The sequence below is a fragment of the Crotalus tigris genome, unplaced genomic scaffold (assembly GCF_016545835.1).
Source record: "Crotalus tigris isolate CLP2741 ecotype Arizona unplaced genomic scaffold, ASM1654583v1 scf7180000019784.587516, whole genome shotgun sequence".
Lineage (NCBI taxonomy): Eukaryota > Metazoa > Chordata > Lepidosauria > Squamata > Viperidae > Crotalus > Crotalus tigris.
This window is the reverse complement of record NW_024097706.1, coordinates 153,500-172,295: the sequence shown is the minus strand read 5'-3', so window position 1 is coordinate 172,295 and position 18,796 is coordinate 153,500. Positions and strand designations below refer to the sequence as shown.

At 36.7% G+C, this 18,796-nt stretch overlaps 1 protein-coding gene across 1 annotated transcript in view; it reads right to left on the bottom strand.

Moving 5' to 3' along the window:
- DTWD2 (DTW domain containing 2) overlaps positions 1 to 18,796 on the bottom strand; it is a 76,607-nt gene that overhangs the window by 38,062 nt on the left and 19,749 nt on the right. Inside the window, exons 2-3 of the mRNA XM_039364522.1 lie at positions 13,122 to 13,212; positions 7,789 to 7,883 (exon numbers count right to left, since the gene is read on the bottom strand). Of these exons, the coding sequence (XP_039220456.1) occupies positions 7,789 to 7,883; positions 13,122 to 13,212 (186 nt within the window). The remainder of the gene's footprint in view (positions 1 to 7,788; positions 7,884 to 13,121; positions 13,213 to 18,796) is intronic.

The window sequence follows — 18,796 nt, the reverse complement described above, 5'->3', positions numbered from 1 at the left end:
CATGTATAAAAAACATATCAAGAAAACATAGGAGGAGGATATATAGTATATATAGTATATTGCAACTAATTCAAACAACGACTTTAAACCACAAAGAGATCCAAAATAACTTTGCAAATATAAAATCAATCTATTTCTAAGTTAACTCAACAACAAAAAAATTCCCAGAAAACAACAACAGAAAAAGAGCTGATAAAACAGATAAAAGGATATATAACTGAGAATAGAGACTTAAAGATGGAACTTAACAAAACAAGGAAACATGATTTATTCCTAGTGGAAAAAAATTCACAAGAATTGGAAAAAACAACTTCTCCCTTAAGACTACAAAATAAATCTGAGGACAAGAAAAAGATTGGATAAAATGGACTGTAGAGATGTCAGGAACATCGGAGAGAAAAGAAATGATAAGAGAAGCAGAGAGAAAGAAAAAGATTTTCAACAAACATGGAAAGGCAGAAGCCCCTTCATCTGATTTACTTTTTATATCTTCAGCAACATTCACAAACATATGAAAAAACTTTTTGATTCAGCAAAATACATTGATTAAGAAAGATACTGGGCAAAGGAAAAAGACTAAAGTAGAAACTAAGAAAATAGATGATGGGACTTACCAGAGAGAATACCTAAAAAAGAAATATTTGTTTGAATATGGTTAAAGAAATAGAAAAGTCTTGGAATATATATGTCATTCTAAGAGGGATGAATTCCCTAAATAATATAGTATCTCTTTTTCCCTTTTTTGTTCTTTCTTGATATGAGTAATATAAAAAAGTTGAAATGACTTAGATAAGGGAAAATGTTTTAGATACTTAAATGTGATTGAATTTAAGAAAATTATAATGGATAAAAATGGTTTGAATAAGAGTTAAAGAACTAGATGACTAGATGGATTAAATGGAATGTTTAAAGATTAAACATATTTTTAATTATGGTTAAAAAGAACAAGAAATTTAGGAAATAAATATATATTAGCTTAGAAGGGATATATATTGATAGAAGTAAAAGAAAGATCTTCAAAATTTAATATTGAAAAAGAAATTTAAAATTGAATTTGCTGCAGTGGAAATTTATTGAGTGGAGAAGCTATGATGGGAAACAGGAAAGGTTAACATAAAGAAAGGATATAAAGGAAATATGTAGGCAAAAATAGCTGGGTCTTAGAGTGGAAAAGGAAGAAGAAAATATCTGTAATAGAAGATAACTAGCAAAACAGGAAAGAACCTATTTTTCTAAGAAGTCATAAAAAAGGGGGCCATAACTCAGGCAACTGAGCATGCGCAATTAATTGATTAATATTAACTTACATACCTTGCATAAATTATCTCCTAATTTTAATGTACATGTGATGTATGATTTAGTATGTAGCAGGAAATATGTAGGAGGCGGTCGGAAAGAGTGTAACCTCATAGTACCTCAGCCAATGGGGAAAAAGGAGGGATGTGGTGGCTGGGACAAGGGATGTATAAAGAAGGAAATATTTTGGGTTAAAACTTTGGAGAGAACCAAGCTTTGATAGCTTCTCTCCCTGCTTGTTGCAATAAACAAAACAAAAGGCCTTCACTGTGTCTCGGCTGGTTAATGGTCAGGTAAGCTTGCCTCTGGTCATGAAGGAAAGTAGCCAGGAGCACATAACAGCCTTGGGGGCTCTTCCGGGATTTGCATCCGTTCCATCTTTGGCAGCCGGGGATATTCGAAAGGGGAGTGCACACCTGGGTAAGTTTTTCCCAGCCCTAAAGGTCGGATTGCCCCTGCTCAAACAAGGAGATATTGGAAATCCTGAGACAAAAAGCCAGGACCCAGTGAAAACCTAAGAGAAAGTCAGCCGATTTAAGGAAGGACTTCAACTCAGCCTGACAGGTAAGATACCAGAGGGGTATCTATATATCAGAGGGGTATTATTGGGCAATAAGAGTTTGAAGAGGAGGGATGCCTCCCTGGCCAGTGTCCGGCCAATAAGGAAATTCTGGAATGAACCACCTTAGGGAGATGGGAATCCCTTAGGGAGAATGTTGAAGTATTTTAAGTCAATGCTTTAAACAAGACATTTGAACAGAGGAAGGATGATACATTACAGTATATATCTGGCCTAAGTACATGTTTGGCCAGCCAATAAATTAAATTGGGCTTCTCAGCTTGGCTTAGAGTGGTGAGGAATGGATAGGCAGTGGTTAAGGTCCCCTATTAATTTCTATCAGAAACGCTCCTTGCATTTTCCCACTGCCTGGAGAACAAGCTACAAGTTGCCCCAAAAGAGTAAAAGTAGAAATGTAAAGGGACACAAATCTCCAAAGGTCTGGAAATGATGTTTAAGGGTTTGTGTGTTTGTTTGTTTGTACTGACTCATTTCTAAAAACCTGGGGGAGGGGAGGGAGAGACCCTCTAATAGTAATATACAAAACAACAAGGCCTTATTCCAAAAGGAAATTTGGGAAATGGAGCTCATTGGATTTGAAAAAGCTCCTTGAAAATAAAAATGATTGTTTTGCCTGAGATGAAGCACTTGGAATTTTTTTTGTGTCTGGTGTAAATGCAAGAAAGGGTGAAGAAGACTAGTTTCTTAGTAATTAGAAGGACAATAGGTGTTAAAAGAATGGAAACAATCAAATGGAAAAGAGAGAGAGAGAGAGAGAGAGAGAGAGAGAGAGAGAGAGAGAGAGAGAGAGAGAGAGAGAGAGAGAGAGAGAGAGAGAGAGACAGAGAGAGAGGAGCTGTGTGAAGTTTTATGCCTGGCCAGGATGAAAGGCGAGAACGCTGATCTGCTATTTTGTGTGAAAGAGTTAAGTAGAAAGCTATATATTTCCTATAGTTTGGAAGGTGACAAGAGAGGGGAAATCCCTCTCCAAGAAAAAAAAGTGTCCCCCCTAACAGCTTTTGAAATCAGGCAATTTAGGAAAGAATTGCCCAAACTAATAGAAGATCCTATTGAAGATGGAAAACAGGTTATAAATGTTTTAGGACCAATGGAATATTCATGGGAAGAAATGCAACCCATTTTTAACATGTTTACACCAGAAGAGAAGGGGATGATTAGGTGAGCAGTTAGGGAACAGTGTAAGAAAAAGTTTTCACAAAAGAATGAACAAGCTGAGATCCCTGTTGCAGATCCAAAGTGGGATGGTAACAGGTGTGCAGAGAGGAATGCTATGGCTGATTATAGGGGATATTTAATAGAAGGTATTAAAAATGCAGTGCCTCCGAGTCTTAACATTCAGAAGGCACTGTCATTAGAACAAGGAAAGGAGGAAACACCAACCAAATGGTTAGAAAGATTAAAAAGCCAACTTCAAAAGTATGAACATTTGGATCCTGGTAATCCAGGATATCAAATGATTGTGAAATAGCAATTTGTAGGGAAAGCATAGGAAGGTATAAGGGTAAAAATGCAGAAGTTAGACACATGGAAAACTAAAACAATAGAAGATTTATTACCGGTAAAAGAGGCTCAGAAAGTATATGTAAAGAGAGAAGAGGAGAGAGATAAACGTAAGATAAGATAAAAATCATGGCTCAATTGGTGCAAACAGGTCAGCAAAGAGGATGTGGAGGAGTAATCAGGAAATCAGTAAAGGGTCTTGGGACAGGTCTAGGTTGGAGGTGAAGACAGCCAGTTGGCACCAGGAGATATAAATCCCTAGGAGAAAATTTTCCCTCAGTCCCTAAATAAATAAATAAATGTGCCTTTTGTAAGGAGGAAGGACACTGGGAAAATGAGTGCCCTAAGAGGAAGGAAGGGGAAGAACTAGCAAATTTGGTGAATTTTGAGGATTAGGAGTGTCAGGGGACTAATCTATTTTCTGGTCCAGCTTTTTAGGAACCCCTGATAAACCTTAAAGGTTGGATCCCTGGAGGAGGAAAGGGTGTACTCCATGAATTCCGGAGCCACCAGATTTACCCTGAACTATATACCTCCAGGAATGCAAATTGGGAAAGAGAAGATTAAGGATCAGGGAATTGGGGACATGTAGTAGAAGCAACAATATTTAAACTTGCTATGGTCCAGACTGTAGTAAAAGGACCTAAGCTTTGTATTGGCTAAAGGGAGCTGCAATTTGACCAGGGGGTACTTAATTGGTAAATTATTTTTAATAATAATTGTAAATATTATGACCTTGAGTGAGGAAGCTCAAGGAAAAATGGACCCTCTTATATGGGCCCAAGAGGGCAATAGAAGAGGGGTACACATGGATCCTTTAAAGGTGACTTTAAAGAACCCTGGTGAAGTAATTCACCAGAAACAGTATAAATGTAGAACAAGTACTGGGGTCTCTATCTTCTCTTTGACTTCACTATAATTACTACAGATCTGTGCAAAGTTGAACTGTCAAATGTTGCCAATATGTTTGTATTATAATTAATATAAAATGTGATTGGCTTTTGTATTTATTCATCATTTAAGCTTTATTATAATTATCATAATTTGTACTTTTAGCACTTTTACTTTTCTCATATTTCACTGTTCACATTTTGTTTTTCTCTACATTTATGCTTGAATACAACTATCAACTGAGAATAACCTTCCACCATCTCATGAAGCTGACTGACTTGTGTTCACAAAGCTTTTACCATTAGGAATATGCTACTTTTCAACGATCTACAAGACTCAGTGTAGTTTTTAGGTTTTGCTGCCATAGATTCACATGGCTACTCCTCTGGAGAATATTCAAAAAAAAAATTAGAATAGTAAAAAAAAATAACAATTATAACTACAAATTTTAAAAGGTATTTAAATTAGGACTGAAGACGTATTCGATATTGAGAGAGCTTACCAATACTACACAGAACTTTTTAGATCAATTTCTTGAAAAGCCATTTCTAACAAAACTGAATTGGGTACTGAGATAGTAAAACATACACAGCTGTGCCAATTGCCATTTACCTAGTGACCTATTGTTACTAATTGCTTTTAAGAATCCAGCAGATGGTACTTTTCTTATTAATTTCTTCACTGAGCATGAAAGACTCTACAACAAGCCTTCTTTTCCCCAGAGGCCATTTGACTCTGTATCTACTGCTTGCTTCCACTTGGCCATATCTCCCCATGAGAGTCAATTACTATATACAAGCACCACACACTTTATAAGCACATTTATGGAGCACTGAATTAAAAAGGAGGAATGATAAATAAATTAACCAAAATATAGCCCACATAAAGTCTTTTAAAAAATAAAGTTGTATCCAGGGACTGAATAAGAAAATAATGTAAACAAAAGAAAGTACCAAAAAAGAAACAATGAAGGCACAACACACAAAACACAGAAGTGTGAGCAATGATTTGTTCCAGTACAAAAGGTTGGTACAGTGAGAGTTGGTTTTAATGGACCAGGTGGGGATATAATAATAATGACAACAACAACAACAATAATAATAATGTGATAAATTAATACATCTATCTATCTTTAATATATCTACCTACCCACCTTCCTCATCTAAGCTACTTGGAAGTTATCTAAATGGAAATTCAATCCATTGTATCTTAAATAAAGCTCTATTAAATAAAAGTTCCCATTGTATTGTGGCTTTTTTTTCTTTCTTCTATTCCTGGTATCATTGGACATTGTAAGAGATATAAACTATATTGTTGCTCTTTCTCTGTACACCACCTGTTCTAAAGGAGTGATGATTTTTAATATTGAGACACTGGTATTTGTTAAAAGGGTTGGAAAATAGAGGCTTAGTCTTAAACTAAGAAAAATTAAGAAAGTCCTTTTTTAAAATGGGCAACACTTTTATACTAAGCACAAAATATTTTTTTGTCTTAATTACTCCCATTTAACATTTAGTTATGGCAGTAAAAGAATTTATGTTATATTCCATATATTTATGTGGAAATAATTCTACTTCTTCTAAGTAAAATAATATTAAGTTCTAAAACAACTGCAGTAGTATTTGCCATTTCAATCAGGCTGTAATATTTCACTCTCAAAATTCAAGGAATCAAGACTGTTTTTTAAAAAATTTCAAAGCATTAACTCAACTGAAAAGACTGCTTATCAAAAAAAATCATTTTAGAATCTCCATAAAGATAATTACTCCCTGATAAAATGACTTTTTTTAAAAAAATATTGTTGATAGTATTTATTTTAGAATAAGTATTATATCATCTTTTCCTCAAATGAAACAGTAATTATGATGAAAGTTTAGGTTGCAAAATTAATGTCTAAAAGAAAATAAATTCCCAGATAGGAGCTTTCATCATTTGGAACAGTGTTCATAATAAATAATAGAACAAGCATTTACTTATTGGTTATTAAACAAAGTCATACTTTGTTTATTTATGAAACACATTAAATATGACAGTATAAAGATAATATAGAAAGGAATATAGTAGTTTTTGAAACTAGTAACATTTACTTGAATAGATTTCTGCCAAGATATGCTTAGCAAACGCATATAGGTCATGGATGTCATACTCGCCATGTCATGTGATGTGTCGTGATGTATTGCAACTCTTTTTGCATTGCTGGCAATGGGGTGGGCACGGCTTCGGTATATTGAAACCGGCCTGCGGGCCGGCAGTTTGACACCCGTGATATAGGTTATTGAGCCAGAAATCTGATCTCTGGGTACATTTTATGTTGCTGAACTACCACATAGGTTTGAGGTATCCTTTATTTCATTTTCCTGGTACTTCTAAAAATACCTAATCTTATTTTTTTAGTATCTCCATCCCATGCGCAAACATGCTTTATCCTTAAACCTGTCAAAATTCAGGAAGATGAAAAGCCAGAAATTCTGTTTAGTTATTGATTAGGAAGTATGAATAATTGAATAAAACTAAAATAAAGCTAGAGTATTACTGTGATTATAACATCTAGAAATGAAATGAAATAAAAATAAATAAATGAAAAACCAGATTATGCTGAACATGGTTTTGCTGACTGGGCTGAGCAGCAAAAGGCCAGAAATGAGGGTTAGTGTATGCTGACTAAAAGGTAGAAAATTACATATCCTGAAATATGAAAAGCCATTGGGAGGGAAAAAAACAGAAAACACCAGAAACATATCTAGTGAGAATAACTGATAGATTCTTTTGGAGTGAGCTGCTTAAGATAAATCCTGCTTGATCGGGAGACATTCCAATCTGATCTTGAATTTAATTCATTCAGTAGTTAACCTGTTCAAATAGGACATGATATAACACTATCTTCAAACTTAGATTGCAGCAACAGATGTAGAGGAGTATACTTCCTGTTATAAAAAAAAGTAATGAGTACATGAGATACTGTCAGTTAAAAGAGTAAGAGATACTCTGGAGAAATGACTAATGCCAATTACTATTTATTTATTCTCAACTATGTGCACCAAACTTCTAGAAAGAAAAAATCAAGTTTCCTCAGTCTTGCATAGAAGATTTTGTAAGATAATACAGTACAGAATATAGGATAAATATGATATAAAATGTAAAGATTAGAGTATTACGAATGGTACATGATTAATAGGAAACCAACATTAATACTGTTGCTGAATTCAATAAGACTAGCTTGGATTTATTGGAAGTAAACTACCGGTAAATAAAAATCAGTCTAAAATAATTTAGGCAGTCTAAAATAATTAATAATGCAAAGATAATTTGGACATGGAAAGATAAGAAAAGTATATTTTGAAGATACAGAAAACTATAATTTATAACATTACATTATTTTTAAAGCATGGTCACATTTTTAAAGTCCACTCTGAATAAGTACACTATAAAATAGAACTACGAATCTAAAATAATATTGCTTCACTGACTAGTGTTCTCAAAAAAAAAAAGATAAGAAAACTTATTTTAACAGTGATATTCACCTGTCTTCAGAGAAGCGTCGTCCAATCAAGACTTTACATTTGTCTTCAGGAAGACAAGCAGTTAGAAGAGGTACTGTTCGTAGCACTCTACTTTCCTGCAGTTAAAATTGAATATAAAAACATATGATTTAATATTATAATTGTTTTCCATTTTTCAGAAACAAAACATAAAAGAATGCCTAGATAAAACATGCACATATACAAAACACTGGTTGTGAAAGAACAATATATTTATATATTGAATTAAAAGTCTCAGTGCCTTTTGATACCATCAACCATTTTGGGCCCACATGGGAGTTGAGGGTGTGTGGCACAGTTCTATGTTGGTTCAACGCCTTCCTCTGAGGTTGGTCCCAATCTATGTTGATAGGGAGCGAACCAGCTCTCGGCCCGCTTTGTGAGGTGCCACAGGGCTCGGTGTTTTCTCCACTCCTTTTTAACATCTACATAAAATTGCTGAGCAAGATCATCTCTCACCATGGAATGTGGTATCACCAAGATGCTGACGACATCAGTTATACATCTCCATCCCGGGGATGTGAGTGATGCTGTGGATCACTGTGGATGTTCTTTTGCAGTGCTTGATGGCTGTGGGGTCTGGATTCAACTGAACTCTAATAAAGGGGTGGCTGTGGCAAGAGATCCCTCTGCATCCAGGAGTTTATCATCTTTGGTCTTGGAAAAGGTTCCACCCACCATACCCCTGACAGACCTGTTGCACAAGCTAGGTCTTCCTAGACTCAGAAAAAGCATGTAGCAGTCATGGCTAGGAGGGCCTTTGTTCAATTTTGTGTTGTGCACCAGTTTACTCTTTCCCAGATAGGGAGGCTCCCTACTCGGTCACTCATGTCCTGGTCATCTGCTATCTGGACTACTGCAATGTGTTCTACATGGGGCTACCTTTGAAAAATATCTGAAAACTTCAGCTGGTACAAAATGTAGCACGATGGGCAATCTCAAGTGCCCAAAGAATGGTGCATGTAATACCTCTGCTACACGATCTGTATTGGATGCCAGTCTGCTTCCAGGTCCAATTCAAGATGTTGGTTCTGACCTTTAAAGACTATATGGCATTGAGCCAAGTTACCTGTGGAACTATCTTTATCCCATTACATCATCCTGTGTTACCAGGTCAGGCAGGGGAGGTATGTTTTGCATCCCATCAGCCAAAGAATTCTAACTGGTGGGGTCCAGGAAGAGAACCGTGTCTGCCATGTCCCCTACCCAATGGAAAACACTTCCTCTGGAGGTGAGGTGGACCTCCACTCTTTTGGCAATTTGTAAAAGCATAAAAACATGGCTCTGCACCCTTGCTTGGGGGTACACAGGTGAACATGCAGTAAAGTGGCTTAAAGCCCTCCCTGCCTTTTAATCAACTTTTAACATCTCTTGCCTCTTTTAAATTTAATACATAATTTTTTATGCTTTTAATTTTTTATTGTACAGCATTCAGAATCCCGCTATGAGAGAGATGAGTAGTTCTTAAATATGACAAATAAATAAATAAATATAGTAAACAAACAAACCAATTAGTAGCATGGTGGCAATGGGAGACCTGAAAGGTCAGACTGGGTATAGATCCTCCTGCAGAAAAATCCAATTATATAGTGGTAAAAATTGATAGTAACTGATGGTACATAATGATAATTAAATAGCATTCAGCATTTGGGAAAGCTGCGTATAAAATTGGGAGTTTGATATGTACACAAATGTATTTTCTCTTGTGCTTTTTTTAATTTACCAAATAATGCAGAATTTTGATGGAATATATCTTGTACTGACATAGACCAGATGCAGAGCGTTCCGTAAGACCAGTTTTCAAAATGAGGCAAAGTAGGCCAATTCTGTCTCAGATATAGTATTGTTTTTAGCATAACAGCCTATCTCTTCCTAGGTATCTTATTTATATTATTTCCAGCATGTGTATCTAAGGTGCTTAAAAGTAAAACCTGGCTCAAGTCCTGGTTTTTTCATTTTATAATAGAGGAACAACTAATCTAAGGAATTTTGATAATATGAACACCTGTGCCCTTAAAAAAAAGTATAATTATTTAAAACTGCTAAAATAAACCAGAATTATCAAAAACGACCTCACAGATATTTGGGACTCTTCCAGAAAAAGAGCTTTTCCATTTCAACTACCAGCTAATTAACACTTGTCATTTCCAACTAATAGTTAACGACAGAACTGTCAGCCCATCAGTACTCCATCAATAATTCATACTCTCAGGTCTATGGTTAGATACACACCCCTTCTTACTCATATACTGTACATTTGTTAGCATCTCCCCCTTCCACTGTCATGTTTCTCTGCTCATCGAAATGGCAAATGTCTGCTACCTTCCACAAGCCTAATGTTATGTATTGGCAATGTTGCATTTGGCTTTCTTTTTCTAATTATGCCAGTTTGCTGCTAGGAGCAGGAAGTTGGGCAGGCAAAAATTCTTTCCAGTAAGAGATCAGATTGTCCTTTCATGCACAGGCAGCTATATGTCACTATTTCTGAAGCATCTTGCAATGTCTTGAAAGCATTTCCTTGGATACAAAGCTAGTGGCAGAGGAATACAATGGAACTGTTTGCAATTAGGATGTCATTTGATCAAAGAAGGCTGTTCTCATCCCATTACTGGGAAAATACCTTTAGCTCAAAGTCCCAACAGCTGTTTCAGTAAGTTAGAAAAGATTTGCTTACAAATCTTAGCACACTAATGTAGCTTCTTTAGGCTGCCAGGGTCACAACATACATTCATCCATGATATACATCACTAAGATAGACATTTTCTAATAATTCTAGTATTAATAAATTATTTGAGACTCGAATGCTGCACAATGGGGTAAGCTTCCATTACTTGCCCCGGCTGTCCATCTAGAACAGGCATGTCAAACTCGCGACATCATTGATGTCGCGCGACATATTCCGACTTTTTCCCCATTGCCAGCAATGGGGTGGGTGCGGTTTCAGCATGACACATCCGGCCCGTGGGCCGGCAGTTTGACATGCCTGATCTAGAAGTTCGAAAGCATGCAAATGTGAGTAGATAAATAGGTACTGCTTTGGCAGGAAGGTTGCTGCATTGTGTGCCCCTCTGTGTACATCTAGAAGTTAGAAAGCATGCAAATGTGAGCAGATAAATAGGTACTGCTTCAGCAGGAAGGTTGCTGCGTTGTGTGCCCCTCGATGTATAGTTATGCTGGCTAATGACCACAACAAGTGTCTTTGTACAATTCTGGCTCGCTCGGTGAAGAAACAGAATTGAGCACCACCACTCCTAGAGTCAGACACAAATGAACATGGGAAATCTTTATCTTTACCTTACCATGAAAACTACCATGGCCAAGCAGTGCTATGGCTTCAGCCTAGCAGCTCTTCAGCATCAGTAACAGAAATGAAAATAGAGCTGAACTGATGGGATAACAACTCTGCCAATGGTCATCTCCCAATCTGCACTGGCACTGCACCAGCAGAATTTATACTTTACCAGATAAACAAAGCAAAAAAGAAGCATTTCAAGGAATGTAGAATACACTATCAAGGACTTCATAGGTTTCCATCACGTGCAAAAAAAATTGGTAGAATTTTACACCAAGATAAAATCCAAAACAACTATTTCCTTTCCCATAGAATCAAAGAAAAATGTTGCTGCTACATAATTTTTCATTATCTGCAATTACAGAATTTGAAATGTGAAGCAATTTAATATTAAAAGAGCATTCCTGCAGGATCATTTTAGTCTACTTTTCACAGTAGCCAACTACATGCCTCTGGAGTGTTTGAAACCAGATGGACATATAGCTCTCCCACTGTTATTCCTCTTCAACTGAGATTGGAAGCAACCTCTCCTGAACGTGGAAAAGAGATTGAGTATTCAAGAATCTTACAGTTCCTCTTACGCAGTATATAAACTCCACATAGGCAAAATATAAGTCAAAGTAAGCAAACAGGCAAATAGGCTATATCTCTCCGGCCTTGTGTAATAAATATACCTGGTGTTCATCTGAACCTTGCCAATGAATTGAGTAGGGAGCAGGGGGCTGCAGGTTTATAGAAAATAATGCCATCTATGTGGTAGTTCTCATCATTTTTTTAGGAGTGGAAAACAAAAACAATATAACATTCTATTACATGAAATACCCAAAGACTATATTCTTGCTGACTAAATAAAATATATTTTTATTGCAAAGTCCAGTCCTTTGTGCAACATATGTCAATTTTGCCACTTCTGAATAGAAGTATATCACATGTGTCTCTGCAGTAATATATATTAGTAAATTTTCCTCTAGTTCTTGTCTTCCTGCATTGTAACAACTTCAGTTATGTTGGAGAGCAACTACATGTCACAAGATTGATAGTCAGAATAACAGAGTTGGAAGGGACCTTGGAGGTCTTATACTCCAACCCGTTGCTCAAGCAGAAAATCGTATACCATTTCAGATAAATGGCTGTCCAATGTCTTCTTTAAAACATCCAGTGTTGGAGCACCCACAATTTCTGAAGGCAAGTCTTCCACTAATTAATTGTTCTAACTGTCAGGAAATTTCTCCTTAGTTCTTGATTGGTTCTCTCCTTGATTAGTTTCCATCTTCCATCCTCCAATCCTCTTCAAACATTTTTTCATTATATGAGAAAGACTGCATATGTTATATGAAAATGATAGTGGCATATGTCAGAGAAAAGAGAAAAGTAATAAGCTGAATGAATGCCCTAACTAGCAATAGGATACTAAAAAAGAGTGTGGGATAAAACAGGAAGAGATAGGTATTGAATGTACTCTGAACATAAAAGTGAGTTGAAATATAATCATATATTGTAGAATGGATGAGGATCAAAAGAAAATAAACCTATGAGGAATGAATGAATAAATTGAAATGGGAAAATTAAAGTTTTTAGAAGCTGACAAAATTATTAGACAGAAAGGAGAAGTTTGAAGAATCAAAGCAATATATAAAGCTACCCATTTATGGACATGAAGGCAACAAGGATGATTTGTAAGGGCAGAACGATATAGAGAGTAAATGATACTGATACAGTCTTAGCTATGTTAAGTATTTTCCTCTAATTTGTTTTACCTATTATTTCTTTACTATTGTAGTCTACATTTTGCACACTATTACTAATTTCCATTATGTGCCTTTTTAATTGATTATATGCCTTCAAGTCTATATTGTGTGTGTGTGTATGTGTGTGTGTGTTTATGGGAAACAAAAAAAATAAAGGAAATGAGTTAGCTTTACTGATAAGATTTGTCATGGTTTAGTTTTCACTTGCATTATATTTTTGCTGATAAACAAATGGCTAGTTGAATTTGTTGCTTCCATTAACATTATGTACTCACCTCTGCCGGATGCTGGATAATGTACAAACAAGTAGAGACTTTCAAAGGATGAACTGGCAAGAATGGACACAGGCACACCTTTTGAGGGCGACTATATTTAAGAAAGAAATAAAAAACAGAACAGCTTAGAAAGCATTATTAAACTTTTATTATTTTATATTTTATTATATTATAATATTCACACTTTTGCCTGAATCACAAAATATTTATTTAGGAAATGAGAATGTGAACATTCAAAAAGATTAAATAATAAAATTGGAAATAAGGGAATTAAATTATACAGGTAGTCCTCAAGATACGACCAGAATTGAACCCAAAATTTCTATTGCTAAGTGAGACATTTGTTAAGTGAGCTTTGACCCATTTTACGACCTTTCTTGCCATAGCTGTTAAGTGAATCACTGAAGTTGTTAAGTTAGTAACATGGTTGTTTAGTGAATCTGGCTTCCCCACTGGCTTTGCTTGTCAGAAAGTCACAAAAGGAGATCACATGATCTCAGGACACTGCAACCAATATAAATGTGAGTCAGTTGCCAAGTACCCGGATTTTGATCATGTGACCACGGGGATGATGCAATGGTTGTAAGTGTGAAAAACAGTTAAGTCACTTTTTTTCAGTGTCATTGTAACTTCAAATGGTCACTAAATGAATTGTAAGGCGAGGGCCACCTGTGCTATTATACATTCTGTGTAACAGAGAAATAACAAACACTTGAAAAGGTATAATAATGGATATTTAATTGCCAAAAATTGCATCTTTTAAATATATATAGGAAGTCCTCTCTTGTTCAGAAGCTGAGATGGCCCTGGGCGAGCGGTATTTATAACGGGTACTCAAAGTTCTGACTATTGCATATAACTGTAATCACGGTTACGTGATTGTGGTCTGGCTGCTTGGCAACCAGGTTGCCCTTACAATGGTTGCAGCATCTTAAGGTTGCTTTTTACCTGCTGAGATGAAGAAGGTAGTTATTTATTTTCTCTTTTTTCCCCTTTCTTTTTATTTTTCACACCTCCTCCCCTTCATTTTTGCATTTTTTGGTAGTTTATATTGGCTTTTATCCTTTATATTTTTTGCAGTTGGTATTGGTTTTAAGAACAGTTTGGCTAATGGTGGCTCTTAAGTAGATTCTATGTCAGTTAGTCATTAAGACTAAGAATGTCCTTGCCAGTCAAGGAGACCCGCAGAGCATCTTTATTGTGCTCACTGCAACACATGGTATGCCTGAGGACTGACCAGATGCCCCAGCTCTTGTTCCTTATCCTCTGACTGTGAATGCAACTGCTCCTGATTATTTCTGGCTGGATCTGCCTCAAGCGCCTGAATGCCTATGACTTCCTCCAGCTGAAATTCATCCTGCACTCCCAGGAGAGGATCTCTGATGCCAGAATCCTCTGAGGTGGTGCTTTTGACACTTTGCCCTCTGGTAATATAATCACTGTTGAGTTTTTGGTGCTCTCTGAACTGGGTTGTTTTTAAGAAGATGTTTCATTACCAGGCTAGGAAACATCATCAGCGCAAAGGTGAGTGGGGCTTATTGGCCATTTATATATATAGTAGCTTGCCCTGCTGGTAAAAGTGTGGCTTTCTCCTTCCTGGTTCATTGATTAGGGTACTATTTTTTGCTGATTTTTATTTAGTGCTGATTCCTACTTATGTGGGTATTGGCTGTTGGAAGAAGTGCATTCTGTTTCCTTCCTAGGCTTCCTCTAGCAGCCAACACTTGGCTAAGCAGAAAACAGCACCAGATAAGCAGGAGTTTGATCATAAAGGAGGCAATGTGCATCACACACACACACACACACACACACACAAAAGGGGAAAGAAAAGAGACTCTTTGCCATTAAAAAAAATAAATGAAATTCATGAGCAAAATTGGCATCAAGTGGGAGAAAGGAAAAAAAAAATCCAGAAGCACAATAGCACTAAGAGCCCTCTGCCTCAGCTTGGCTTTGCATTCCAAATCAGCCCCTCATTTAGGCACTCAGATATTAGCATACTGATCTTCTATTTCTTTGACAAGAGATTACCAGATCATCTGAATTAATGCATTTGGAATAAGACGGTTCAATATTAAAAAATAATCCAACCTGCAGGGATCGGTACAAACTCTTAATGACAGTATCTATGAAACTGTTTGATTGCTCTGTCAAGGAAACATACATAAATAATAGAAATTAAAGAAAAATAAATAAAATTAAGACTTGAACTTCCAACCTTCCATTTTTGCACAGGTTCAAGAGGTTTTCTCCCTAATAACAGATGCTGGATGGGAAAGGGGAAAATAGCAGGGTATTTAGCCTGCTGAAAGAATAACAGGGTACTACTATCCTGAAACAGTCTCGCATTAAACTGTGCGAAGGCAGCAACAACTTTTAGCCTTATTGCTAAGATGTGATAAATATATGCTACAGATATAGCACAATTTATGCCAATGTATTTTCCTTCTGATTCAGAAAAACACATTAGCATGAAAATTAATTGCTTTTAAACAGCCAAAAAATATTTACTTTTATTGCAATTTCTCCCTTGTTAACACCTAGTCTGACATCACTAATTTGTTTTACATGACTCTATATATTTCCAAAACAGCTGTCACAGTGTCATGATTTTCAATCCCAGCAATCTGAATTAATGGAACGTAACAACTGAATAATTCAGATTTTGGGGTGTCACTGAAGTTTAGGTAGGAAGAAATGGGCAAAGGGACTTAAAACCACAATATTTTCTAACAGGCTGATATTCACACTCAACTTTTAAAATAAAAAAGCTACATATTGAAGATTTGGAAAATGGAGGAAAGGAAAACTTTATCTTGCTTGAATTGCTACATTACAGGTAGTTCTCGACTTACAGCCACAATTGACCCCAACATTTCTGTTGCTAAGCAAGACCGCTGTTAGGTGAGCTTGCCCATTTTACAACCGTTCTTGCCACAGTTATTAAGTGAATCATTGAAGTTGTTAAGTTAGTAACACAATTGTTAAGTGAATCTGGCTTCCCCACTAACTCTGCTTGTTAAAATAGGTGTCCTCAACCTTGGCAACTTTAAGCTTTGCTGGCTAAGGAATTCTGGGAGTTGAAGTCCATAAATCTTAAAGTTGCCAAGCTTGAGGACCCCTGTGTTCGAAGATCACAAAAGGTGATCACCTGACCCCTGGACACTGCAACTATCATAAATACATGCCAGTTGCCAAGCATCTGAATTTTGATCTCGTGACCATGGGGATGCTGCAAGTGTGAAAAACAGTGGTAAGTCACCTTTTTCAATGCCCCTGTAGTTTTGAATGATTACTAAACAAATGGTTCTAAGTCAAGGATTACCTGTAATTACTACAGACTGTGATTTTAAGGCTGAAGGAGATAACCTAACAGATTCCAAATCTGTAGTTCAAGAAGCAACAGACTATCAGCCACCTCTAATTGATGAATCTGGCTCCATGGCCTCTGATTCTGATGGTAAGGTGTCAAGGCATGTTCTTGGAAGAGTGCCAAGCCCTCAATTATATTACCATGAGAAGCTATTGCCACAACTCCTCAAGAAAAGGAAGTGTTCACTCAGCAAAGCCAAGAACTCAGATTACATAACAGTTTGCTCTGTTTCTACCCTCCAAACTGGAAATAATTATCTTGCTTCCTTCATCTGTGCTCCTGTGATAGCCTACTTTAAATTCCCCAGATTTTGTTGCCGTATAATTGGACCTTCAGTTTGTACAGCCTTCTGTGAAATTCTTTGGTGCTTGACCAAAGGATGATCTTGGACTTCCTTCAGCATTCCTGCTCCAAACTTCTCAGGCTAACAGCTTGCAGCACTGGCATTATTTATGAGGGCAAACAAGCTCTTTCTGAACAGTCTTTGCTACTTTCTGTCTAAATTGCTGCCCTTTAGCCCTGACTCAATCATTGACAGAAGATTTACAGCATGCTAAAAAAAGTTCTCAGAATTATAATTCCCTTGCTTTCTGTTTGCAGCAGTCTACGATTTTTGTAGGACATGTAGGGAGTATCAGTCAGAAGTATTCTGAATAAAGCATATATCCTTTAACCCAGAGGTTCTCAACCTATGGGTCGCGACCCCATTTGGGGTCGAACGACCATTTTACAGGGGTCGTCAAACAACGCGATCCGCCATTTTTCCCTGTCAGGGGGCGCCGCCATGCATGCGCGCCGAGCATGGGGGCACCGCTGCGCATGCATGCAGCGCATGGGGGGGGCGCCGTGCATGGGGGCGGCGCCGCGCATGCACGCCGCATCCGTGTGACCGGGGGTCACTGTATAAAAAGGTTGAGAACCGCTGCTTTAACTTATGACAAAACCACTAAAAACAGCCTTTGGGACTAATTCTGGGAACCTCACTGTTATTATTCACCCAGTTCCATCACTGTAGAGCGTGGGTGTCAATGCATCATTTGATGTATTGCGACGTATTGTGCATCATTTGATGTGTTGCGACGTATTGTGACTTTTTTTGCATTGTTGGAGCTGGGGTGGGCACAACCTCCATATGATGCAACCGGCCCATGGGCCGGCAGTTTGACACCCCTGCTGTAGAGTAACCACTAACACTAACATAATTAGAGAGGCATGGAAATAGAAGCTAAACCTATTCTATACTTATTCTGGGATAGACACACACACACACACACACACACACACACACACACACACACACACACACGAATATTAAACATTTCCAAAGTATGTTGTTACCAAATATATTACACATTTTTGCTTCAAATCAGAAAGATAAATAGAGCAATGGAATTACCTATTATCTCTGTGTTTTCATGTTCTCAAAGAGGCATATTTTAATTTAAAAATGGTTTTAATTTTAAATAAAATTCAATTTTAAATAATCATTTAAAATAAAACAATACACTAAACAGCCTCTTTGTGAACATGAAGAATTAAACACACACACACACACACACACACACACACACACACACACACACTTCATTTTGAGTCCCAAAGAAAGAGAGATGGGCTGTTATCTGAAATAATCAAGTTTCATTTTGAAAGTTGAGCCACAGAACTGAAAACAGTTTCCTGTCTTAGAATTGCCACAGATAGACTGCCATTGTGTATTGGAAGTTGCTTCAGATTGACTCTGGTCTGCAACTGAATTCTCTTAGCTTAGGTGTGAATCTATGCTGGCTAGGAATTCTGAGATTGATTGGGTAAATACTTGATTAGTCCTTCATAAAATTTTAAGGAAAACAATAAGAAATGCTAGATGCCAAGTCTATTAAACTTATCAGTTACCAAGCCAATTCTCCCATGCCAAAAAGCTGCCTTTGTTTTCTAAAGATTTGCTTTTTCAAAAATCCTCTTTCTGCCCCTGGAGATCCAGTAAATTAAGCTACAAGAAAATCAGGAGGATTCATTTTGAATGTAGTTTTATCTTTGGAAGGGGACTCTTTTCTCTTCTCCGTTTGCTGCCAAATCCCAGAAAAAGCGGGATTCAGCTGTTTATAATTCCTGCCAATACTATCTTAAGGAAAAACACCCTAGAAACATGTGCATGTAATCCTATTCATATTTACTTAGAGTAAGTTCAAATGGTTCAATGGAGCTTATTCCCAAATCAACATAATTGGAACTGTAAAATTAGTCGGTTTTCTTAAAAAGCAATTATTAATTTATTTAAAAATACTAATTTGACAAACAGTTC